The sequence below is a fragment of the Sorex fumeus genome, unplaced genomic scaffold (genome assembly GCF_029834395.1).
Source record: "Sorex fumeus unplaced genomic scaffold, SorFum_2.1 ptg000061l, whole genome shotgun sequence".
Classification (NCBI taxonomy): Eukaryota; Metazoa; Chordata; class Mammalia; order Eulipotyphla; family Soricidae; genus Sorex; species Sorex fumeus.
The window spans coordinates 36931560-36949602 of record NW_026606118.1 but is presented as its reverse complement, the minus strand read 5'-3'; the positions used below and the strand labels follow the sequence as shown (position 1 = coordinate 36949602).

Here is an 18043-nt window from a genome sequence, read left to right as displayed (position 1 = left end):
ATCAGCTTTAGCTAAGTAATCAGTCCTGCAATATTTTCCGGTTGATCAAAATTAGTACTGTAGCACTGTAGCACTGTCCTCCTGTTGTTCATTAATTTGCTCGAGTGGGCACCAGTAACATCTCCATTGTGAGACTTGTTACTGTTTTTGGCAAATGGAATATGCCATGGGGAGTATGCTAGGCCCTGCCATGCAGGCAGGATACTCTTGGTAGCTTGTCGGGCTCTCCAAGAGGGACAGAGGAATTGAACCCAGGTTGGCCATGTGCAAGGCAAACGCCCGACCTGCTGTGCTATCACTCCAGACCAAAAAAGGAAAAAAAATAATACTAGCTCTATTAATTACAAGAATTAGCAAGGTAATAAAAAAGTTGGCATTCCATACTGATGCAGAAGCAAAATATTACTTCCATTTTCTTTGCTTTCATTCATAGATGAAAGTTGCTAAGAATCTTCCCTTTGCTTAAGTGGGAAGCACATATTTTGCATGTGTGAGGCCCTGGGATTGAGCCCAGGAATTTTGTGCACTCCTTGCTAGCCTAGTATACCTATTCTAGACTGCTGGGTGTGACTTTCTAAATGTCAATGGCATCAACAACTAAAAAGAATATTTCAATTGTTGTCTTATTTGTCTTATCTTGGCAGTTGTAAGTCATGTGTTTATAATTGTCAATGTGTGCACATCTGTTAGAAACACAAACCAAAATGGAGAAAATACTGGTATCAATGTTAATAAATATTGGAACAAGAGAATCTTGAAGATCAAGCTGACTATCTTAGTTAAATGATATGTGTATTAGAGTATTTAGTTATGTATCTTAGGAAACTGAAAAAAATAACATCATCTATATGTAAACAAGCAGAGAGCCCAGTGCATGGCAGACGGTTGTCATGTACAGGCATATAGTAAATTGTCTCAACTTAGGGGCCATAGAAAGAACTTAACAGGCTGAAGTGCATAATTTGCATGCATCAAGTACCAGTTCAATTCTCTACATAGATGATTCCCTAAGCATCAGCAGGGATGGCTTTTATTTGTATTTATTTATTTATTTATTTTTGTTTTTGCTCCACACCCTGTTGTGTTCAGGGCTTATTTCTAGCTCTGCACTTAGGGATCACTCCTGGCTGTGCATGAGGGACCGTACATGCTGGGATACTGGGATTATTGAATCAAATCAGCTGAGTGCAAGGCAAGTGCCTTACTGACTGTACTGTGTCTCTAGACTAGGGATGACTTCTAAGCACCAACTGTGGTACCAAGCAATGGCAGGTTTTCACTTGCTCCCACACACACCAAAACAAAATCAAACAGAGACCAGAGAGATAGTATAGCAGGAAGGCTCTGGCCTTGTATCTGTCTGACCCTGTTTCCATCCCAAGTACCAAAAATGTCGTGAGAGCACTGCCAAGAGTGATTCCTGAGCATGGCAACAGGAGTAAGCTCTGAGCACATGTGTTTATAATTGTCATATGTGTGCAATTTTGGGACCAGCCCCCGAACCCAAACCAACCAAACAAAAACAAACAGAAAATGTCTATATATAGTCCATTTCATTCCCAAGTTATGTAAAATTAAAAATGATAACATTAATGCTGCTCTAGCAGAATGAACTGTATAGCAATCTGTGAGTAACCATGCGTTTAACTTCCCCATTTTCTGCCAGTCTATTGCGTCTTTTGGGGCAACCAACCAACCCTTACAGGCTCCTAGTATATCTCTAATATTTACCAAAATATACTCTGTGTGTTTTATTCCCTTTCCAAATCTCTGCTGAAATCTCTGTCTTCTACAGCTTGTTTAAATAAAGGATAGACAAAGCTGAGTATAAAATGGAAGAGAAAACTCCCCAGGGTCTAGAATGTAGAAAGTCAAATGAGGAGGAGGTCTGGGGGGGAGCATTTTAATCCACCTGGTGTTTATAAGGAAAGAATAACCAGCATACCAGGGAGACTGACTTCATTTTCTTCATTTTTCTAGTAAAGATAGTGAGAGGAGCTGCAGCAGGAGAATGGTAGCCATTAGCAGAGCTCTAGGGACAGCTCCTTGAGCTCCTGTCTATTCTCTGTCAGACATGACATTGTACTAAGAGTAATTATGATCCTAACAAGAAAAGCACCTCCTGCAAAGATATTTTGTTACATGCAGAGAATTAAAGCATAACAATAAACAGCAATGAACGGCTCTTTAACGAGAATGAAAGCTTTTGCCATATCATTCAGAGCTGCCCTTTAAAAGGGACAGGGTCCAGACTGCCATTTCAGGAGAATCTATGCTTACTTCCTCTCCTATTAAGAATATATTCAGACTGATATACAAAGTGGCTGATCCGAAACCTTGATGAGCAAAGCTTCTACAATAAGAATGAAAAGGGGAACACCTAGATGGATGAGGGACAGAGAGGTGCTCCCAAGAAGGAAACCCCACCACAGCGCAACAAGAGCAATGAGAAAGGAGGTTCTAAGATGGTCATTAGGTTCCTGCAATCCACATCTGACTGTTAGCAAGCAAGTCAGATGCTTGGCTCCAGACACAAAGTGCGCTGCGGTGCTCCCCAAATGTATGTAGCGTGAGAATCGATTATTTGAAAAGTCAGAAGATAACGAGGATTCAAACATTAAAAGGAAGAAATTAAAAATTGTGAAACATTGAGAGTTTCTTAAATTATTTTCTATTTCTTAATCAATAAATTGGTATCAAATATCTCTTGCATTAATCCCAGGTATAATACTAGAGTCTGCATAAATACAAGTAAAACCTGTATACATATAATCTTAAATATCTACTATATATTTTTGTTTATTTATATTGTTTTTCTTTTAAGAATAGATAGCGTTTTCTTATTTTCCCTACTAGGATTTTTACTGTGTTTGCTAACATTTTTAATTGGTTTTGAATTTGTCTCCTTTCTACTTACATATAAGAATGATCACCTCATTAACTTGTTAGACATGAACCCCAGGCATTTCAACAGAAAGTCCTTTAATTTAGTTGTTTTTATCCTCTTTACCCCTGTGGACTGGCACTGATGCTCAGATTAGTGGTTGAAAATCATTGTCATTTAAGTGACAGTAACTTTTTCATTGACTGTCAGGAAATTCCTGTAAATGAGCACTGGTTCTGACAGATACTAGATGACAAAGAGGAAGTTGAAAACCGTTGTATTAATTTATATATTTGACCCTGAATCTAACTTACATATTTAAGATTTTTCATGTGAAAAGAGCACAAAGAATTTTTTCTCTTGCAATTGCTACCACTCAAAAATAGTGTAATAATTCTTTAAATATTGAAAGTCAAGGATGTTAGTGAAAAGTGAAAATTAATTTCTGTTTTCTCTTTCTCCTCTTCCTAATCCACTATGTATTATTTAGCCTAGACACAGTGTATTTACAGAATAAGCACTCAACAAATACTGCTAATTAACTAATTATCCCTCCTTTTGTTGCATCTTTTAATACTAGTATTCAGTAGAATGATGCCCATAGCAGAGGAAAGTCTATAATTGACTACAAATACCCTTAAAAAACAAACATGACTGCAAAATTTCTAAAGCAATTATCACAAAAAATACTTAAATGTCACTGGAGATTTTCCTGGTAGCTTTGTCAATGAAATTCCCAGTTGACTAACAATCACAGTTAAACACGTACTGCTGAAGTTGTACCTAATTTATAAAAAAGCTTCTTCATGAGAAAGAGTTCAGGGAAACTATTGAGACATTATTTCTCTAGAGAGAAACTGTACCGAGGAAACTATAGCCCAAAGAAAATTGATGTCAACAAAACAGTTTCTGACTTCAAGAAAGAAATAACACCTAGGAATCTTTTTCTAATTCATGTTTGTTTTTAATGAGAATTACTACCAAAGAAATAAGGAATAATTGTTACAAAAATTGTTGTCACGTATGCTACTCTGCATCATTAGATAATAAGTTAAATATGTTCAACTGAAATATATGTCTGAAATTTCTCCCTATGAAGATGAAAATAATTTTTGAAAGGGGAAAACTATCTTTCATGCAGAAGCATTTATATAATGTATCTGGATAAATCATATATCTATATATCTGTAATATTAAGCTTTCATGGTGAGAAGATTATAATGAAAAATTATTAAGAATGTTTCTCAGAGACATGAAAAATAGGTGGAGAGTCCAAGCAGGTCAAGTGACATCTATTATTATAACAATATGTAAGAATACTTATATAGATTTATTATTTACAATGGGAAATATTGACTATTATTAATTCCTATTTTGTTTTTGATAATACACCCTATTATAATAATGGTTTATATAAAAAAAACATTTGGTTTAAGAAAATAAGGTGATATAAAAGAACATTAATCTCTAGGGAAAAATTTTACTGAATTCAGAACATTTCATTTTTCATCATCTAGTTTAGGTGTAAAATGGATATAAAATTTGTCAAATAATGTCATTAATGGACTACAAATAAATAAAATATTAAACTGATTGTACTGCAATGAGAGAGATGCCCAGTCGGAAGCTGGAAAGAGAGATATATTAGACCTCATTTGTTTAGGTAAATGGTCAAATGGTTTATAAAAATTGATGAGTTACATTAATAACAGTTTAAAGTTGATTGTATAGGAAGTGATAGAATAATAGCTAAAGGAAGAGAAATCTCATAATGACTAAATAGTATTAGTGTTGGATGTTGCAGACTCATTATTTTTATTAGATATACATAATCAATTTATTCACATCTGTGCTTTAGAAATTGAGTTGATTAATGGCCAGGTATAAGGTATGATGTAAGCCCTAAAGACCTTGTAATATAAATGTTAAGAAGAGAATAAAATGTGGTTTAGCTATAGTTACCTATTACCCATCTACATGATGCTCAGTAAACTCTCTTACCACTGGAATCATTTCAGCTGGTGAGAATCTCAGGAGCATTTTGGAGTCTGGGTCTCCCAAGCCAGGGCTGTGGGTCTGGGGCCAGCAATTCTTGGAGAGTTGACCAGATGGTCCAACACAAAAGCTGATGATATGGTGGGACTAAGAACCTGCAGTTCCTGAGAACAACCCCTACACTCCTCCTGCCCCCCTGTACCAGACTGCTCAGGGTAGGGTGGAGTTGCTCCAGAGTTGCGCTTGGTGATGTTAGGGACTATGTAGTGCCTAGGTTTTGCTACATGTTAGACATATGTCTAACATGTATATGCAAATCATTGAAATGATATATATATATATATATATCCTGTACTGTCTCTGAAAACTTAGTAGTTTATTTGAATTGTTTCATACAAGCCCTTTAATGTATTTTTTTCTTTCCACCCTATAAACTTCTTTACTCTTCTTTTGGGGGATGCAAAAGGACATGATGAGTCTGGTGTCATATTTAAATCGATTACTCATTACTTTTCTTAGGGCAATGGCCTTATTCTATCTTGTATTATAGTTATGCAATCATTCCTTTCTCTACTAAAACTACCTGCAGGGCTAAGCCTATCTGGAGGTCATATGCCTTCTGGCATTTAGTATAATATAATTTAGAATTTAGCATAGAAATCAGCTATTGTTTGATAAGTGAAGAGATATAATAGAGGATGGAGAAAGTTAGACAATGTTGGAGAATATTAATAATATGACATTAACTGCCATGAAAATTAATTTCGCAAATAATCCAACCCATAAAGCAGATAGTTTACTCTCAAACAGAGAATTAAAGTATAAGTCTGAGCCATTCATAAGAATAGTAGCACTGTAGCACTGTCCTCCCTTGTGCATTGATTTGCTCTAGCGGGCACCAGTAACATCTCCATTGTGAGACTTGTTACTATTTTTGGAATATCAAATATGACATGAGTAGCTTGCCAAGCTCTGCCGTGTGAGCGGGATACTCTTGGTAGCTTGCCAAACTTTGAACTGTGTATGGTCCCCTGAGAACCACCAGGAGGGGCACCAAAAAAGTGCACCAAAAGAATATAATTGGGAATTGTTTTATGGGTAACAGTGATTTTTACAGCTTGGATGAGATTTAATAAGGAAGTTATATACTAGGAATTCATAAAAGTTGAGTCATGTCCTCGGAACTTGTAAATTAACTATTAGGAAGTGGGGAGCCAAATGTTGTCTTTATGAAAGGTGTAACGAAGTCCTATGATACTGTTCCTATGCTTGGATTATGTGACACTAACTTGCCTACTACATACTAAGTGTAAAGTGGATGTTCTCTAGTAATCAGTTTCAAAATTAACGTTTTTAAAGAAAAATTTTTAAATGCAATTTTTATATAAGAAATTACTTATGTTTATATTTTTCCCTTAAAGGATATTGGGGGGGGAGGAAGTATCCTATACATTTATAACTGTTGAGGACAAAGTCAAGAAAACAGTTTAGTGAATACAAATATATATATATATATGTGTGTGTGTGTGTGTGTGTGTGTGTGTGTGTGTATACACATGCATTTAACATTAACCTTGTATAGTATTTAGTTGGCTTAATATTTATTTGTGTGACACATTATACTTCCTACCCATTTATGCCTCTCAGAGAGCCCGGCAAGCTACCAAGAGTATCCCGCCCACACAGGCAGAGCCTGACAAGCTCCCCATGGTATATTTGATATGCCAAATACAGTAAATAATAGGTCTCATTCCCCTGACCTTGTAAGAGCCTCCAATCATTGGGAAAAGCCTCCAATCAAAGGTAAAAAGAAGCTCCCAAAATCTCAATCCTGGGAGGAATAGAGATTTTACTGGAGCCTGCTTGAGTAATTCGAAGACCAACAGGATGACAGTGATACAGTGACAGTGATACAGTGAATATTTACCTGTAGTAGAGTCTGAGAAAAATCAGAACCTAGCACTTTTCAATTGAATGGAGATTGGTCTATCTCATTAAGTCCTATGAATCTCTAAAGAAAGTGTGTTGTGGACAGTTAAAAGAATAGGAATATAAAATCTCAAACTTGTAATATTATATTTAATGATATTTTCTTAAATTTGAGACATGATGTAAAAATTTTAATAAGTTCTATACAAATATTATCAGTTGATCACTTTTGTGAATCAGATATGAATTGGGCATAGGGTGGCGGAACAGGATTATCAAGAGAACCTATAAAAAAGAGGCTCAAAGATTAGTCATAATACACACAAAAAATCTGCCACCCGAATAACTTATTTTTGTAGTTGTAGATGCATTATTATCATTACTATGTTATACTGGGGGGGGTAGACTTAAAACCATCCTCATTTTCAATGATTTGCTAGAAGGACTTAGAACTCAGGAGGCTATTAGACACATGGTTGTGATTTATTTCAGTGAAAGAATACAGATTAAAGCCAACAAAACCAAAATGCTTAGTTATGATCCCAAGAGAAAGACAAAGTGCACATTTCTACTTAACCTATTCCAGTAGACTCACACTGATAGTCCTTAATGTTTGCCAGTGCATTCCAACCATTCCAATGCATTCCAATGCAAGTATTGTCAATCAGGGAGGATCAACAAAGTTTGAGGTCAATTCCCCCCACCTCCAATCAGTCACTTACATAAAGGATATTCCTGTGTCTGACTTTATACCCAGTAAATGGCATCCATTACTTTCTTTCCTTTTTTCTTTTTTTGTTCAAACATTTATTAAGTGGTTAGTTTACATAATACATTATGATAGGGATTGTGGACAGGAAAATTTTTTTCTTCAATTTTTTATTAGTGAATCACCGTGAGGTACAGTTACAGACTTATAAATTTTCATGCTTGTGTTACTGGTGCCCACTGGAGCAAATTGATGAACAACAGAAGGACAGTGCTACACTGCTACAGTGCTACAGTGTTTCAGTCATACAATGCTCGAGTACCCATCCCGCCACCAGTGCCCATTCTCCACCAACGATGATCCCAGTATCCCTTCCATCCCCCATCTCTCCCACCCACTCTGCCTCTGTGGCAGGGCATTCTTTTTTGTTCTCTCCTTTTGGGTGTTGTGGTTGCAATAGAGGTATTGAATGGCCATTGTGTTTGATCTATAGTCTACATTCAGCACGCATCTCCCATCCAAAGCAGATCATCCAACCACACTTTAGTTGGTGTTACCTTCTCTATCTGAGCTACCTTTTCCTCCAGCATGTGAGGCCAGCTTCCAAGTCATGAGTCAAAAAGAGAGACAGATATAGAAAGACTGCACGCATCTATGGAATATAAAGTAACAAAATGGAAGACTAGCATCCATTACTTTCAATTTGAAGCACTTCTCAGGGTGTGCATGTTTGCAAAAGTGTGTGTGTGTGTGTGTGTGTGTGTGTGCGCGTGTGTGCGTGCGTGTGTGTGTGTGTGTGTGTGTGTGTGTGTGTGTTGGCAGGGCAGAGGGATGGGGCGGAGGGGGAATGCACCCAAATTCCACTCTTTTCGGAAGCTTCTTAAGTTTTCACAGCAGAAATTGCTCTTCTTCTTCTGTATGCAATTATTTATTTGTTTATTTTTCTGAGCTGCATGAATCATATTTAACTCTGCTTCATGACTATGAATGAATGTCGTTCTTACCCAACTAGGTATTGACTTTTGAAGAGACACAATTCACCAATTTTTAGTATTCTTAAAAGCACTGTAGCACTGTCCTCCTGTTGTTCATCAATTTGCTCTAGTGGGTGCCAGTAACATCTCACAATAAATTATGAGACTTGTTGTTAATGTTTTTGGCATATTAAATATGCCATGAGTAGCTTGCCAAGCTTTGCCATGCAGGCGAGACACTCTCGGTAGCTTGCCGGGCTCTCTGAGAGGGGCGGAAGAATCAAACCTGGGTTGACCATGTCAGCCACATGCAAGGCAAACGCTTTATCTGCTGTGCTATCGCTCAAGCCCCCGGTATTCTTAAAAATCCTTATAAAAGACTACTGTAAAAAAATTTTTTTAAAAGTTTACTGTATTTTAGATAATATGGTTACAGAAGTGTTAAGGTTCATGGTATTGATGTAACAGTTCCTGACCTCCGCTATGGCCAAATTGCCCATGACCCTCACCTCCATTACTATAACCTCTGGTCAAATCTTTCTTCCTCTCCTCCTTCCCCTCACTGTTTATTAATAAATTTGAAACAGAAGGCCAAAGGTTTGTCATTGTTTGATGCGGTCATTCCTAATGTTTAATCCCTAGATTTCCTACCTTAGTGTGCTGCTTCAGGATATTAGTTTAAAATGAACATTGCATTTATTTAATCATACTCACTTCAAGGGCATATTGTCAGACTAAAATAGAACTAAGGAAAATGCAACTAATGTCTGAAAATTTCAGAACTCCATCTAAAGCAGAAAAAAGTAATAATACAACTCTCAAATCAGAATAAATGGAAAGTAGATTAGATCACACAGTGTACAGAACAGCTTACTGTGTCCTCAATGGGATAAGCTAAATTATAATTATAGATGTGCTTTATCTTTTCTGCATATGTACTATTCTTAAGATACTCTCAACTTCAGGATTTGGGAATTTACTTGTCACCTTAGCCCTAAAACTAATTTAATTGATTTTTGATTTCGTCACCATCCTCCCGTTGTTCATTGATTTGCTCAAGCGGGCCCAGTAACATCTCCATCGTGAAACTTATTGTTACTGTGTTTGGGACATTGAATACGTGACGGGTAGCTTTCCAGGCTTTACTGTGCAGGCAAGATACTCTGAGTTGCTTGCTGGGCTCTCCGAGAGGGGAGGAATCAAACCCAGCTCGGCCGAGGCCGGCTGCACGCAAGGCAAATGCCCTACCGCTGTGCTATCGTAATCAATCTAAAATGTGATTACTTTTATTGATACCTGTAATCTAAAATTATTTAAAATATACCTCTAAAACTTATAGTATCAGACAGTTCAACTGATACATTTATCAAGTTGCTAACTTTTGACATAAATGGAATTTGAGAAACCCCTTTGTTTAGACTTCTACCTCTGTAGAAGTGATTGAGTTTGTAAATGAAATTTGAGAGGCAAAACATTAACCGCAATATATTTATCTCTTGGATACATGAAGAATCTTTATATATATATAGCCATTATATTTATTTATTTACTTTGTTCTTGGGTCACACTCAACAGTACTCAAGACTTACTCCTAGCACTGTACTCAGAGAACACTCCTGGCAGGATATGTGGTGCCAGAGACTAATATCATTCTGCCACATGCAAGGCAGAAGTTTTGCTAGTTATTCTATCTTTCCATCCCTTACGTGTGTATTCTTATAAATTTCTCTATTTCTCTGTTGCTCTTCCAATCTTCTGTTTTTCCTTCAATTTTATTTTCCATAACTAATATCCAATATTGAATAACATAATGTTTTATGATCATCTACTATGTGCATATCATTTTTCTGTGCATGAAAAACAGCCATAACAAGACTTCTTTAAATTTAATAAGCTTTTTTATTAAACTATGCTCCATGTTGTACCAGGAATTCTGCAATTTTCTGATACTATTAAGATGAGTAAGGCACAGTTTCTACCTCTGATTAGATTGTGTTATATACTTGAAGACAAAATTGTAGAAGACATTGCTATGCTTTTTAAAATGTAGTGTAATGCAGAACTTTCTGAAATTCTATAGGGGAGTAGTTTAAAAAGGATAATTCCATAAGTAAAATGAAAGCTTTGTAATTGAAGTAATAAGATATTATAACAAAGAGGTAATATGTGGAGAAAACCAGGTGTCAGGAATAATGAGAATCTGTTTCCTGAAAGCAGAGTCCTCATTCAGAAGATATTAACCACAATTAACCATTATTTAAATTGAAGAATTACACCCCTTCCAATTTTTCTAATTTAGTTAACTTTCTCTCGCCAGTGTCCAGAGGGTAAACCCACATATAGACAAATAACTTTTTAATGAACTAGGGCAATAATAATCAGTTTGGGCATCAAATTTATCAGTTTGGACATCAATAACTGAATAAAATTATGTTTTTTCCCCATAATGTCACTGAATAGTTAACTTTCCATGTCTCTGTGGTACAGGAAACACTTTCAAAATTAATCAGGGAACATTTTCCTTCTTTTTTCTTTAGTGTAATCATGAAAATACTATGACATATTTGCAAACTGTCAGTTTCTAATACTTTCCTTAAGTGTATTTTAAATCTATATGTATCAAGTGTTTTTATATGTTCTATTTATCAGTGTTTTATTATATCCATATATTAGTTTGATTACTTTAATTTGTCAATATGTTATATGTTTTAAGATTAAGTAATTCAGCAGAGAACAGTGAACTAAATTGACCCCATTTTCTTCAAATTACTGCTGAGTGTTATGTAATATATATATCCTACTCTCAACAAATATGAAATTCAAAGTTATAGCTTTTGAAATAGTTGGTTGCTACCTAATATTTTTCTTTGTCTAGTTACAAAAGATTTAACTTATAAAGGAGTTTTGAGAAAATTTTGAACATTATTTTTATTTAAATATGCTTTATTGGTGAAAATCAAGATAGTTTGATGAATTTATTGCAATAGAAAGAGACAGTTCTTAATCTGAAGAGCAGCTCTGTTGCTAACATACTTCTCTTTATAGGAAAATGTTGAAGGAGGAGACTGTAGTCGCTGCAAATCTGGCTTCTTTAACTTGCAAGAAGATAATCCTAAAGGTTGTGATGAGTGTTTCTGTTCAGGAGTTTCAAAGCAATGTCAGAGTTCCTACTGGACTTATGACAATGTAAGCGATACCTTTTATGTCTGTATGTTTCTCTGTTGCTTTATTGCTAGTGCTGTTTTATAATAAACTTACTTAAAATGAACTTCTACTTAAAATTATCATGACAAAGTAATGGGAATTTCTTTCAAACATGGTGTACATGTCTTTGATCAAAGCCTTTCATATTTCATTTGTAACAAGGTCTAAATTGGACCCTCTTAAAATAAGTAGATTTGCCTTAATAGTTTCCATATCAAGGGAGATCTAATCCAAAGACACATGTATGCAGGATGATGCATTCCACCACCAAAGTCCTGTACCCACTCCTCTGGGTTCTAATCTTTGATGAGTTACTAAAGAATTTTAGGAGAACTTTGAGATGTCGTCAATATCTTTGTATTTTCAAGGTTTTTTTAAATTTAAGGGTCTGGAAAGATAGTAAAATGGGTAAGATGCCTGTCTTGTACACAGTCAACCCAGATTTGATCTCTGGCATCACGATTCCTCAGTGCAGTCAGGAGAAACACCTGAGCACCACTAGGTTCTCCCCCCAAATAAATTTTAAAAATTTAATTACAGGCACTGAATGCTCATGTCCCCCACTACTCCTCTCACTGTGTGTTGATGGGTTATTTAATTCAAAGTCAAGAGTTATCATTGTTCTGTACTGTCTTTTCCCTTGTTTTGTCTCTATAATCTAAAGACAAAAAAGATTTTATTGTTACATACTGTCTAGTCCCTTGTTTTGTCTCTATAATCCAAAGACAAAAAAGATGATTTGGTATCTGTCCTTCTTCTGACTTATTTTTGCATAACACAATAACATCTAATTTAATTCACATTATAGAAAACTTCATTATTTCATATTTTCTTGTAGCTGCATGGTATTCCATTGTGCATATACCACAAATTCATGATTTATTTATCTGCCATGGGACATTTGGATTGATTCCATATTCAGGCTATTGTTCTTATCACTGCAGTGAACATAGGTGTGCATGTACCCTTTCAAAATTAGGTTTTTATGTTTTGAAGGTAGATGCCAAGATCCCTACCATTTTTGAATTGGGCTTTGTCACAGTGATTCCACAGGCCCTGGAGATGCAATGTCAAATTATTGCCATAAAAAGAAAAATGTGTTTCACCCATATTTTGTCACAGTTACAATTCTGCTACCCATCATAGAACCAAGATACACACACACACACACACACATACACACAATATGACATAGATATATATTCTATTAGGTCCCTAGTAGTAGAAAACTTCAATATCCAGTGTTTTTTTCTGACTTTTTAAATTTTGATTTATAACTGTCTGCCTTCTCTGATCGGAATACTAAAGTAGAATAGCAAATCATTCTGAATTTTTTAATTCCTTTCTGGGCCAATGATATAAAGTATGAATCCCCAAAGCACTTTTGATCTTTTACAAAGAAGCAAGTGCTATATTCTGAATTGTGATCGGACCAAAAATCTGATGGTTTTTGATGTCCTTGAGTTAAAGTTGAAATTTAAATTGAGAGGGAAGGTACAAAATACTGAAGAAAATGTTACCTTTCAGGCACTTGTATGTTGTCTTTCTTTTCTTTCTCTGTTTTAGGAACCTTTAGTAATAGTTTACTCCATGGCAGAAGAGATTACCTGTAGCATGAAAAACATGAAATTTAAAATAGCTATTTGATTTTTGTAATATTTTAATTAATTATAACTGATTTTGATTTTTGTTTTTATTTTGGTTTTGGGGCCACACCTAGCTGTGCTAAATTTAATATTTTTAATATGTGCTCAATGATCACACTGAGTGGTGGGGTAAGGGTCTGTATATGGTGCTGAGGGTCAAAACTGAGCCCACCACAAACAAAGCAAGTGTCTTATCCTATCTCTCCAGCCCCATACGCCTTATTTCGAAGAACTATATGCTTTTAAGAAAAACATATCAGTTTTTTGAATCAGAAATTTTAACAAAATCATTGGGTCCATATAAGCAGGTCATTCAGTTGTACCAGGCAAACTCCTAGAGACACTGAAAAGGGGGGGGGGGGAGGGGGTGTCTATAATGAATGCATATAAATTTAATGCTGCTTATAATATATATTAATTGTTTTTGTTTTCACTTTAATTTCAATAAAAAGGAGATACAACTAGTAATATGAAAGAAGCAGATGACTTTCCCCCTAAATAGTGGTCATTCTATCTCTTCCTAAAGATACAAGACATGAGTGGCTGGTACCTGACTGACCTCACAGGACACATTAAAGTGACTCCCGAGCAGGATGATGTCATTCCACCTCACATCAGCATCAGTAGTAGTGAGGCCCAGAGAGCCCTGCCAGAGAACTACTTCTGGAGTGCGCCGGCTCCGTACTTAGGAAACAAAGTAAGTCCATAAAGTACCTGCTCCTTTCTGTTTATTACTCAATGGAGAGAATGTTTTATTCAGTCTTTTATAAAAGATAAACTCTGATACATGTATATATGTACACAAATATTTATTTGTATATATTAGTTGCATATGTGCAAATATAAATATATGTCTTGTGCGACACTTGAGAATTGAGAATTGAAAGAGAAAAATCTTAGTAGGTCATAGCTGTGAACTGGCCTAAGTGAAAACAAAAAGATCATGTTAGTTTACCTTATTTATTTTATTTTATTTACTTTATTGAAGAGATGGAGGTAACTCCCAAAAGGTTCTCACGAGGTCTGGGGCTCTGCTGGTGATTATTGGCCAAATGGTTGATCGGTTTAATGCAGGAACCCAAGGATATGTTGTTGCTTCTGGTCCTGAGGTGGTGGAGATTCCTGAGCTACAGTGCAGGGGATCCAGGCCCACACCCAGGAGTACCCAGAGATCTCTATGGCTGCACTCTGTGATGCTCAGGGGATGTGCAAAGAGTTTTAGGTCAGAAGTTGGAAGATTTTCAAAGGTCTTCTTTGTTGTCTCATTGTCACTTGTTTATGGAGATCTTATAAAAGAATTTCTTACCATATTTCCTATCATTTATCTTCAGTCATATGCTTTCTTTCTTCTAATGCTGAAGACAAAACTGACAGAAGGAAAATAAGCAAGTGGGCTATGAAAAAGCACCAGAGCAAAGAATTTGGACATCCTGTTTGTAATTGTTAGTTCCTAAAGATAACTTCCCTTATCCTGAATGAACTGTTTCTTATAGCCACCCACACTGAATCATTTCATAATCCCCACAGATCATTTTCACATCCAAATGCTATGCATGCCTGTGCTTCAGTTTCCACTCAGTGAGCAAAATAATGGTAACAGGGTGTGCAAATTGCTTGAATATGGAAGACATTTTTAAATGCAATGAGGAAGCCCTTAGTGGTTTACTGTCAGATATTTCAGTATGAATGAAACAATTTGCCTTAATAATTGAACCATATAAATTTTTTATACTACAATAATACTGCAAGCGCTCACAAATTACCACAGTACATCTTAACTGTCATGTCACATCACATAAATTATAGTCATGATGACATGCTTAGTTTGGTTGATTTAATATCTTGCTAAGGAAATAGAAAATTGTAGGGCCTTGTTTGTAAATTTAGTAAAGCCATTTTTCTAAATAGTTGAGACTAAATTCTTTACCAGTAATTGCTGTTTGAATCAGAGCCATTGCCAAAATCTGATAGAAATAATGTATCACGATACCAGTGCTTCTGGTATCTGGATAGTGAATTTCATTTACATCTATGACCAGGAGGCTGTTATGTGATCTCTCATCTGTGATTTTTCAGTGTCAATTTCTAAGTCAAAAAATATTTAAAAGATGCAATTAGCTTTTCCTAAATATTTATCTACCAATTTTAAAACATTTTCTAAATCACTTGCTTATAAGGATACTTCTAGTAAAAGGGATATGCATTGTGAATATTCTACATAATAATGACGATATCACATATCATTATTCTTTATGCACAAATAATAAAATGCTCTTCAAAAGGACACACATTGTGGGGGCCGAACAGATAGTACAGGGGAGAGAGAATTTGCCTTGCATACAGCCAACCCAGGTTTGATCCTTGTCACCCTAGATGGTCCCCCCAAGCACCACTGGGAGTAATTAAACACGGAGCCAAAAGTAAGCCCTGAGCATTACCACGTGTAGTCCAAAAAAAAAAGATGTACATTGCTAGCACAGTTTTGCCTGATTGTAATAAAAGTTGAAGATAGTAACGCAACCAGTTTTGTAAAACAATGCATTTTTACCTTAAAAAATATTTTAGTTGGCTGCAATTACTTTTTTGGAGCATGGATTCATGCAGAAGTACTTTAACATGTGATTGTGTATATTAAATAAAGTAAAAAAAATTATGTTATTATACTAGCCATCTATTTTTTCCCATGATCTCAATTACAATATATATATATATATTTTTAATATGTGAGTGAATCTTTGGCACAATTAAGTATGAAAAATTATGCTTCATTCTAGATAGTCAAAGAAAATTAAGTCAGGCGCCCACAGTGCTACACTTGGCAGTGTTTCATTTTTAAAATGCTTGCAAGCATTGATGCTTGGTCTTAGAGTATTTGTTTAAGGAGGACGCCAGGCAGGATTGGAAAGTGGTAGAGAACTGAGTCCTGCTGGTAAGCTACAGGCTCCAACTCTTCAGAAGCTGTTTGGGTATCTCAGGATGGAATAATTTACTACTTTGGTGAACGGAAGTGCTATGAGAGCCTTGAGATAGTCATTTCTTAAAGTTTCCCCTGTGGTCTGAAGTAGTGCAACTTCCAAAAGCAATTCTGTTGCAAAATGTTCCCTGAGAGTCAGCTTGGATCATCCTCAATTCCTGTATTATTTATGAAAGCCTGATATTCTGTCCCTGAGAATTATTAAATTGTTTGTTATTTACTTTTAAGAAGCGATTATTTTCTACAACACTATGCTTTATGTTTCTGAGATAAGCTTTTAAACTGTCTCATGGAGATGACACGAATACCTGTAGCTTATTATAAGATGCACATTATGCAGGGTTGCTAACAAAATAGCTTCTGGCTCCTGAAAGCATTCTCTGGTACTTCTTTGTTGTCCTTGCTTAACTTTCAATTCTGTCTCTCAGGTCCAAAATTAAATTTATGGGTTTAGAAAAATAAAAGATTGATGTGTGACTTTAACAGGACAGAGTAGTTTTTGTTACCTTATAATAGCTCAGCAAATATATTGTGACTAATGTCACATACTAAATGAAACAAAGAAAAGAAGTTTTGATAAAACTGCTTAGAAATTATCTTCAGTTCCAACTTATATGAAATTTGAAAATTAATTTCAGTCCATTCTTAAGCATAACCCACCCTCTTATCATTAGTAATTTAGGTTTGTGTCTACTTTGCTCAGAATTTATGATTTGTTTTATTTCTGTTTGGGGGCACACCTGTGCTCAGGGCTTATTACTGGTTCTGTACTCAGGGATTACTCCTGGAAATACTTAGGGGACTCTCTGGGGTGCTGGGGATTGAACCCAGGTCAGCCAATAAGACAAGCACCCTACCTACTGTACTATTGCTCAGACCCTTTACTTCAAAATTTTCAGATGTAGTAGTTAAACACTCTTCCCATTCTTAAGTTTCTCCAATTAAGGTGTTGGATTAAGTATATTAATAAGGAAGGCTGTTGTATATGTGAGGAATGGAATATTAATAAAAATAAATGGAATTTCAACTGATTTATTTTTTTGCCATTAGTTAAATGTCATCAAGTGTGGTTTTGCACTAGAGAAATACCAGAAAGAATGACTGCTTAAACAAAAATAAAATTATTTATTAGGTTTAAGTGAGAAAATTATTTACTAAAACATAAAAAATCGTCAATAATCCATTATTACATGTATTTATGGCAGTCTCTGAAAAGCAAAATTAGTCCGTCTATGAGGATTCCAGTTCAAACATAAACATATGTTAAACTTACCTAATATTGTCATAGCTTCTTATTTTCCTACTTAAATTAATTAAGTTGTAGTAAATCTAGTATTTCCAAATGATAAATGCCCAAATATTTCAATATCTACATACATGATTTATTCTATTGTTAAATTCATTATATATATTGCTATTAATTATAAGAACAAAGATGAATTTTTATAGTTGATCAAACAAGTGCTAGATGAGGAAGCATTCATTTAAGCAACTCCACGGGGAAAATTTACTAAATAATTTCAACCTGAGTTGACTTTATGCTATATTTGTCAACAAAACTCATGTAATAGAAGGCTGCTTATGTTGATAGGAATTACCTCCTAAAGACATAAGAAGTAATAATTATGTAATTTGCAAGCTAAAGAAAGTTTAAATATTCAGTATTCTTGTGAATTTCTGTTTTCACATGTGTTGAGATATGTAACCTCCATCACGAACTAATAAAAT

The 18043-nt window shown here is 35.3% G+C and overlaps 1 protein-coding gene across 1 annotated transcript in view; it reads left to right on the top strand.

Annotated features, from left to right (window-relative positions):
- The window catches only part of LAMA2 (laminin subunit alpha 2), a 647398-nt gene that overhangs the window by 290602 nt on the left and 338753 nt on the right, over positions 1-18043 (top strand). The window contains exons 11-12 of the mRNA XM_056126014.1: positions 11537-11677; positions 13868-14038. Coding sequence (XP_055981989.1) covers positions 11537-11677; positions 13868-14038 — 312 coding nt within the window. The remainder of the gene's footprint in view (positions 1-11536; positions 11678-13867; positions 14039-18043) is intronic.